At 32.4% G+C, this 10,000-nt stretch overlaps 1 protein-coding gene across 2 annotated transcripts in view; it reads right to left on the reverse strand.

The window, feature by feature from the left end:
• The window catches only part of LOC137660324 (uncharacterized), a 23,905-nt gene that overhangs the window by 13,105 nt on the left and 800 nt on the right, over positions 1-10,000 (reverse strand). For both annotated transcript variants that reach the window (XM_068395144.1, XM_068395143.1), the window contains exon 2: positions 1-194. This exon is cut by the window's left edge and continues 102 nt beyond it. In XM_068395144.1, the coding sequence (XP_068251245.1) occupies positions 1-194 (194 nt within the window). The remainder of the gene's footprint in view (positions 195-10,000) is intronic.

Below are 10,000 nucleotides of genomic sequence, written 5' to 3' on the forward strand. Positions count from 1 at the left end.
CCTGATGGCCGACTCGGCCCCATTCCACCCGGCGAGGAAAATCTCGAACTGCTGGTGAGGATTTTCGGAGGATATTGGCGAGAGGCAGAGGTTGACATTTGCGTCCGCCTTCACCTCGAAGGAGATCGTTGGGCTTCTTATTGGGCGGAAGCTGTAGACTCGGCTGCTCCCGCTGCTGGTACTGGTATGAATGTCTGAGAGGAAGAAAGAGGAGGAGGTCTCTATCAAGATTCATTCTATTTTTGTAAAGTCGTTGTTGAAACACTTACGTAGGTAGGTAAGACGGATTGCATCAAAGACTTTAATAGTATTTTACAATTTGAATAAAAGTAGAAATAAAATTGATATTGAAGATACCATTGACCAGCTTTTACACAGATTTAGGGACGGACAGTACTAGTCTTGTCTTTGTGTGATTTAGCCTGGGGCTCTGATCCCGAGGTCACTAAGAGAATCCAGACATTAATGTAGCAAAAATATATGGCTTATTTGAATATGGAAAAAAAACGTCTAAATGTGCAAAAATTTATCATACACATATATATATATATATATATATACACACACACACACACACACACACACACACACACACACACATATATATATATATATATATATATATATATATATATATATATATATATGCATACACACCACACACACACACACACACACACACACACACATATATATATATATACATATATATATATATATATATATATATATAAATATATATATATATATATATATATATATATATATATATATATATATATATATATATATATATATATGTATGTATATGTATATGTATATGTATTTATATAGATCATTCACTGGTAAAGCTACCCTTCACACAATAGAATGTTCACGTTGAAATCAATGAAAAGCAACGTACGTAGAGTTAATATCCTGATATAAAAAGCCATAATCATAATTTTCTTGAATGCCTGAGGAAAAGGAAACACTTTATAAAAAAAACATGAACAGGAACCAAAATAATTCATTTAACAAAACCTAGTTTCTGGTTTCTATCTCTTTACAAATAATCTCTGCGTCTTTATCCATATTTTTGTCATATGTTTGAAAGAAGCTTCTTTGTTGGAATACATTCGTCACATGGGCTCAAAATAGAGTTGATGTCTCATCTTCGGAGTTTCAATTGATTACCATAAAGACGTTTACCGTCACTTATTGATGAGATATTACGCACTGTAAATTGGACAAAAGGAGGCGAGCATACCATCGATGTCTGAATCTCTTTACATTGTAGATTTCAATTTTCAACTGATGTGACTAATATAAATTCATAGTTTCTACTTATTGCATTTATGAAATTATTATTCAGCTAAACGTTATATTGCAATCAAGCAATGTTCCTGTTTTGAAAACTTTCGTTTAAGAGGCATCGAGGTGTTTCTTGTATATATATATATATATATATATATATATATATATATATATATATATATATATGTATATATATATATGTATATATATACATATATATATGTATATATATATATATATATATATATATATATATATATATATATATATACATATGTGTGTGCGTATGTGTGTGTATGTGCTGGAGTATTTACAATTTTTTTTCTCTAGCTCATGCCTTTCTTTTCTTCACACCCCCATTATTGTATATCTGTAGCAAAGCATGCTTGAAGATAATACTTTTTGCCCTAAGAAGTACATTAGCTAAAGGGAAATATAGTTATGATCAACAAGTAGAGAGCCATGGCGGAAGTTTGGTAGACGTTCATCGAGATGTTCCCTAAATATCTTTGTCTTTTTGTGCTCCTCAGCAGGCAGTGTTTGTACAAATTGATATAGTGAGAAAATATACCATTTCCTCCCTTTATTTGCCGTCAAATAACATCATGTATGCCAGTTTAGTTGAGGTGATTTAACAGTTCTATTAGCCTTTTCTCCAACTGGGAGATTTGAATGGTAGACATCCTTTATGGGGTTATGTTCTAAAAAATACAAGTAACAACATCATATCAATTGGGAAAAATGAGGATGTGGGCCTCCTTCATACAGCAGATCCCATGCATTTTTATATCGAGATGGGTACTTTTTTGTGCAATGAGCTTTCAATTGCAAGCTATATGTGCCTCTTCGATTGTGACTGGAGAACATTAGTTGATTAGTATTCTAGTGATCATGCACCAATTATCATAAGCAGCAATAAGGACCCACTCTTGAACATATCCCCACAATGGAACACTGCCGAGGCGGACTGTGATGGATTTCAGGAGCTAAGCAAGATTCAAGAAAATGCAAAACAATTTGAAACTGTGGATGAAGCCATAGACTTACTTAGTAGAATTCTTCATATAACAAGAGTCAGTTCAATTAATAAAACAACAAGGTTATTTAGACAGTAATTAGTGGTCTAGTGGTCATCAGAACTAACGACCCTGCACCAAGCCTGAAGAACATCTTTGACTTGATTGCATAGATGCTGTATAGAGGAGAATCTAGTAGCATACAACAAATGTAGAGCACAGTTTCGTCGTGCAATGCCTTGATGCTTGTCTTGGATATTTTTTGTTTCTCAAGTTAACATAAAAATCCACCACATTCTGTCTGAAAAAAAATAAATAAAAATAAAAAAAATAAAAAAACGATAGCGGGAAAATTTACCCCTAACCCACTACTAGTATTGAAGGGGAATGGCCAGAATGTGACTGATGCACCCGAGTTTTGCAATGCTTTGGCTGAGCATTTCTTTAATTTGTCATGCAAGTGTGAAGCAGTTCCTTGCCACCAGTATAAACTTTTAGATTTTACAGCATATAATTTTCCTTATATCGAAAGGGAATTTGATTATGCACTTGCTACATGTAGTGATACTGTCCCTGGCCCTGATTAAACTTGTACTCTTGAACACTAAATATTTTCTTTTAAGCATTATTAATGAAATATGGCATGGTCACAGTTACCCAACACTCTGGGAACTAGCCATTATTCTAGCATTTTTACAACCCAGTAACGATAGGTTTTGGTAGGAAACTTTCTATAAATAAAATTGACATCTTGATGATCTTGTTTAAGCAAGATCATGGAGCAGACTGTCAATACATGTCTGGTGTGGTACCTGGAGAAGAAAGGTATCATATCACCTATTCAGTGTTGTTTTAGGAAAATTAACTAAACGATGTTTGTGCTGTTTTAGCTTGTATCCCCTATTTGTGAAGCCTTTGTTTCCAAGCAGCACTATGTAAGTCTTTTTTTACCTTGAAAAGGCATATGGTACTAAATGGAGACATGATATAGCCTACTAAATGCCATTTATGATTTAGGATTAAGAGGGGAGCTACCATTGTTCATTCAAGCATTTGTTACAAAAATATTTTCAATTTTATAGTAGGTGAAACTCTGTCAGAGAGGTAATGTCAGGAAGGAGTTCCCAGGGTAATGTTTTGAGTGTAACCCTATTTGTATTAGCCATAAATTGGATATCTTACGGTATTCCACAAGATATCCTTTCAACACTGAGATAGAGTGGAATAGTTAAAAGGAAACTATAAATCTCAATTGACAACATTATTTATAGGTTGATATAAATGGAGTTAATTTTTCGAAAAGTAAAACTGTTGTTATCTATTTCTGTCATATTCGGGGAGTACATCCAAGCCGGGACATGTACGCCAAATGCCGACGAATTTCATGCGTACATGAGGCCAGATGTTTACGGTTGGTATTTGACGGCAGACTAATTTGGGTTTCTCACTTAAAAGCCTTAAAAGTAGAATGCCTTGAGGCTCTGAATCTTTTAAAATTTCTGTTCCTCAAGTCATGGGGAGAAAGACTGCACAAAACTATTCTAAAATTGTACAAAGCTCTAATCTTTTAAAAAATTGTTATGAGTGTGATATATACTCCTCAGCTATCCGAAGGCGATTGAAGACTTTAAATTTTGTACACCATACTGGGATCAGATTGGCCACAGCAGCTTTTGTAACTTCACCCATTACAAACCTCCTTGTTGACACTGGAGAATTACCTTTTGACCTTCACTGGAGTTTTTCTGTTCTTCAATATTAGTTTATGTTGCAGAGAATTGCATTTTTTTTTTTTTTAGAATTTCAGAGTGTAGGCCTTGTAAAGAGTTTTAGGTTCTAGGCATTATAAGCTGTATCCAAAATTTTCTCAACCTTCTGACCTTAGGGTAAAACAGTTAATAAACAGTCTTGATATAGCTAGAAATAAAATGCTTCAATTTAAAGTATCACCAACCCCTCCATGGCAGTTGCCAGAGATATCTTTCTGTAGATATATTCTTGACATAAAAAAACAAAAAATAAATAACTGACTTAGAAGCCCTGTCTATTTTTATGGAATATGTTGAAGAACATAGTGAGTCAACTTTTACCTTGACTGAAGGCTCCAAATCCGATGTTTGCACTGGATTAGGTTTGTATAGAATTGCCTTTAATTGTAGAGGTGCACTTCCCCTAGTATCGTCTATGTTTACTGCCAAACTACATGGCATACTGACTGTTCTTAAAGAAAAAGAAAATAGTGTTAAAGGAGGAGGGCAATTTTACAATTTTGAGTGCCTCTCAAGCTTCAGAAGCTTTTAAATTTAAAGTGGCTCTCTATTATTAAGATGAACGGTATGATGGTTCAGTTTTGCTGGGTTCTGGCACACGTAGGTATGCGTGGTAACGGGGAGGCAAATAGAGTGCCATAGGAAGCAGCAGATGAATTGTTTATAAGAAGATATACCCTCCTCTGTAATGACCTTTTACCAAGAATAAAGAGTTCTTTATGAAATTTGGCAGCAACAGTGGTACGTTCTAGACGGATAGAAGATTAATGAAATAACGAATGTTATATCTCCTTGGTAGTATAACATGATGTTCTGAAAGTGGGAAACTGATCTTTGTTTCGCGTTTGGCAGTTTTCGATGTCTGACCAACACTAACAATGAATGTTTGGTACCAATGACAGTGAGGCATTTCTTAAGTGAATGCCCTACTCTTGGGTACGTAAGAAATGGATTTCTGTTTGAGGGCTCAAGGTGGAGATGGCAGGTTCATCCTTACCAAGATTCTTGAGGAGGATGTCTTGTATGATCATAGCAGCCTTTTTAGGTTTATTTCAGAAGCAGGTCTTCTGAAAGCTATGTAACTTTTATACTGATCCGTTTTCTTTTATTGTTTTAGATGAAATTGCCTCTTTTACTTTATCTATAAAAAAGGATATCGAAGTTAATGACATTCGATATCATGATGCCAGAAAACCCACAATCCTTCCTTCTGTCATTCCTTCAAGATGATAGCACCATTATGATTTCCATTAAGTAATTATGGGATAATGTGGTTAATCTCATGTTATGTCAATTTTATGTTCCGAATATTTCCGGTCTTTAATTGATGGTCACTCATCTAACCTCATCGTTGCTCAACTCGTTTAATGATTCAACTACCCTATAGCGAACATGTTACTGAGGTTTTTTTTTTTTCTTCAGGTAAAATATGTAATTAGGCAAAATACATTAAGTAATGTGTTCCACTTAGCCAGGTCATGCATTTAGCCATTTAAATTTTACTTAATCTTTTAGGGCCTAGAGGATTTCTGTTCTAGATCCGTCGCGGTTAACTAAAACACTATTCATAACTTAAAGTTTGCAGCCCAGAATTGAATATCACTTGTATATCTTAGTCCAAAAATGGCAATTTCATATGACATATTGCGCTTTGTATAGATTATCTGGGTTAATGAATGCACTTAAAATACCAGCTCCTGTAAAATCTTTATGCTGGATTCCTGGAAAAGTTTTATAAGTACTCAGTTATTTCTTACTTTAATAATTCTTTTTTGTATACTTATCCATAATTTTTTTTATGTGTTTATCTTTATATATCCCTTTATTTGTTTACCTATAAATATATTTGTTTGTCAATTAAAGTTTTAATGAAAGGTTTCTTTTCGTGATTGCATAATACCTTATATGTTTCTATTATTTACTTCATAGTTTATAATTGTGGTGCATCTAATAGTTAGTCAATCAGCAAATTGATCACATAATTATTCATCAATCAATTGATGAATTCCTGTTTTATACTATACTTTTTAAATAAATATCTTTTATTAAAAAGGGACATTTTTATTCGTTTCCTTTCCTGCCATTGCCTTTTTTTCTGATTAGAAAAGTGTTAGAAAAATTTAATTTCTAATAACGAAATACTAAAAATTGTAAGTTCTTCTAGTGAAATAAAAAAGATTATAATTTCTACTAACAAAATGCTAATGACTAAAATTTCTACCAATGAAATGCTGAAAATATTTTCTCTTCTTTCTAACAGATTGTTGAAAATAATAATTTACACGAAAAAAAAGACAATTAATATAAATTTTTACCAACAAAATATTGAAAATTATAATTTCTACTAACGATATGCTAGAAATTATAATTTGTATAACCAAGAGATGAAGATTATTAATATCTACTAACGAAATGCTAGAGAAATTAATCTTTACAAACCAAATACATAAGATTAAGAAGTGCTATCGATTATATTTTTTATGAATGAAATTAAAAACAATAAAATTTCCGATAAAGAATTGTAATATTCACGGTGGAATAGCTAACGATTATAATTTCTTGCAACAAAATGCTAAACGCTGTTATTCCAAGTAACACTATGATAAAAATAATTTTTTACGAATATAGAGGTAAAAACTAAAAATCATAGTAACAAAACCTAAAATGTATATTAACCAACTCTTACGGTCAACTGTATCAAAACGTGGATTATGTAAAATCTACTTCAATGTTTTACTCCACTATCAATCAGTTGAAAGAATGGAAATAGTAAAATAGTGACAGCTGAAGAAAATGATAGCCCACAAACATAGTAATTATATTGAAGACTAAATTACAATATTTACGATATTTTATAAGATTCAAAAAATATTCACGATTCACTTATCAATAGTAATTTACAGAAATTTTTTGATAGTAATACATGTCTGTTATGTTTAAATCTCTATGAAGTGAGAAATTCATGATGACGAAACTCAGTGGAAAATTTTGAAGGAGTTTCCAGGACGTAGTTTTGATTGTGAAAGATGATAATCAGGAACACAGCTTCTGATGATATTCGATATTACAAGATTTTTTTTTGTCGTCCTCTAAATTTCAGCAGCGTTGTAAGGAAAAATCAATATGCTATGACAGATGTCACAAAAATGTCTCCATAAATGCACACAGGGGTGGGAGAATCAAATCTCTCTCTCATTCTCGTCACCTGCCCACTTATATTTCCTGGAACCTGTTTTCTCGAAAGTATATGATGGACTAAATCACACAAGACGCTCATTTGACAACAGAAAATAAATTACGAGAAATTACCAGTAACTTTTTTTTTCTAGAATACAATATCTTTGAGTTACTAATCATTATGATATTTTAATCTTGTTATTAACATTATGATGTAAAAATGAACCAGGAAATATTGAAAAATATAATCTATATGATTATATAATTAACGGAATGCTATGGATGCTAAAACGTATGATTCTCCCTAATAGAATAAAACATGAAATCAATATTTTATATGCAGGGAAAAAAAGGCTGAAAATGCTTTTACCTTGACTAATTCTATATACAAAGAGCCAAACAATAAAATCAGAATTACACTAAATATATAATAAAGAATTATGGTGTCCCTTGATAATATAGGAATTGTGAATGTGTTTTGTTTACCTATATGTAAAACCATAATATCTTTAGCCAATCGTGTGAAAATGAAGCACTCTATTGAAAACACACACACACACACACATACAAAGATTCCTCCACTGAAAATATAACAAAATAAAATTCTTATTTATAAAAAAATAAATTAAAGCTATAATTGTTACCAATAAAACTATGAAAAAACAGGATTCCTCTGAATGGAAAAAACTAAAATATCTAATTTCTTAATTTCACTTAACAAAAGAATAAACCAAACAGGAAGAGACCCAGATTTGACCCAGACGAGGCCATAAATTTCTATTGTTTTTCTTCCTCTCAGCGCACGGAAGCATTCGCGTGTAAGTTATGCTTTTCAACAAGAATCCTTGGAAAGCATTTCAGCTTAAAAGATTCTCTCTCTCTCTCTCTCTCTCTCTCTCTCTCTCTCTCTCTCTCTCTCTCTCTCTCTCTCTCTCTCTCTCTCTCCTTCTCATGAATAGTTATGACGATTTCAATCTTTTCAAACAGTTCCACTTTGGGTTCTGTGTTTCTTCTCTCACCATTTTCCTTTTTTGGTGAGAATGGGAGATTTGGAGGAGAGAAGATAAGCCTTGAAGAATGTTTTGTGGCTTTCAGCAAATTCTTACGTTTTGGGAGGAACATTAATCTTCGAAAGACATTATTTCCGGGTATGTTACACAAAAGATGTCGTTAGGAATAGAAATATAAAAGACTTCATAGTCGGTGATTAAAATATTTAATATTATTTCCTTTATTAATAATGATAAAAAGGGTTTTTGGTTTACAGCAGGAAATATTCGCAAAAGCAATCGTGACAAAACAAACGATAGCAGTGTTAATACATAAAGACCAATCAGCTTCTGGAAAATGCAAAAAACTAAAAGACCCATTTTCTTCTGAATTTTTCGTGGAATATAAAAAAAAACCGACAGTCGAATCTTTTAGTTTTGAGGATTCTTATCTCCTTTATCCTGAGAAATGCAGGCACTCCTACATTTCCTATGACGAAGAGAACAGTATCACTTGAAATCTAATGGTCCACCGTTATACTATCGTCAGATTGATGAGTCTAATAGGACGCTTTTTTTTTTTTTTTTTTTTTTTTTTTTTTTTTTTTTTTTTTTTTTTTTTTGCTGATAGAGCAGTATCCTTGAAAAGCTATTTGTCTCTTGCAGTATTATCAAAAGAGTAGTAGGTTTTTATCAAAAAACAATAATGTTCCAAACATGTGGAAGACATCCAGAAAGTTTCCACCAACGGCAACGGTCGCAAATAGTGTCCTGGAATTGCATTTGATCTGCATCATAATCTACAGAATTAAACTCAAATTGACCACTGTGTTGTTGACAAAGCGATAAATTGTTCAACAAACTTAAAGATACATGCAAATATATCTTCATTTATATAGTGCTGTCAATACATAGAGCCCGTATCCAACTAGAGTGTCGGGACTATCTGATCCATCCATCTAACCTCATTTTTAATAATAATGATAATAAAAATATTGATAATAATGAACAATACCATGAATGTAAGATAAAAAAAAACTCTTGAATCTAAGATTTTTCAATTTGTATTCGTGTTAAATCATCAGAAAACCAATGTGAATTTAGATCTCCCTAAAAATAAAGAAAATAACAAAGCCAACAGCCATTTTTTAACATTCAGATATACCTAAGTTGAAAATATTCTGTTATGTCCAAAGGGTGATTTGATACCTTACTTTAGAAGAACCGTTCGAGTTAACTGCGATAAGATAATATATAATGATGCATGATCAATAGTATAAAAAGGGAGATAAAGTTATGAAGTTGTTTTTCTTATCAGCCAGCTTTGTTATCAGAGGTCCCTGCGTAAATAACAAGACTTCAGAGTTGAAAGAAACTAAATTTGCTGCCATATTTTCTTCCCCCAGTTCATCTATTTCTATGAAAAAAGAGGGATAATCAGGTATTTCTGTCATTACTGGTGAGAGACATTGTCATATCTTTTAGTATATTGAACGATCTTGGATTAAAGACTAACTTGTGTGATGGAAAATATGTCACCAGTGTTAAAAAAAAAAAAAAAAAAATCATGAATATCACACTATTCTGTGGAAGAGGATGAAATGGGATGGAAAAATATAGAAGGAGTTCAAGTCTTCCATAAGTCTCAAACCTTTGTGGTCGGAATTTAATTGAGGTGCTGGCAATGAGGCAAAGAAAGAAAGGTAGCAATCATGCTGACATTTCATGTTTTTATTCCCTAAGATATTAAATT

Source organism: Palaemon carinicauda, chromosome 20 (genome assembly GCF_036898095.1).
Source record: "Palaemon carinicauda isolate YSFRI2023 chromosome 20, ASM3689809v2, whole genome shotgun sequence".
Classification (NCBI taxonomy): domain Eukaryota; kingdom Metazoa; phylum Arthropoda; class Malacostraca; order Decapoda; family Palaemonidae; genus Palaemon; species Palaemon carinicauda.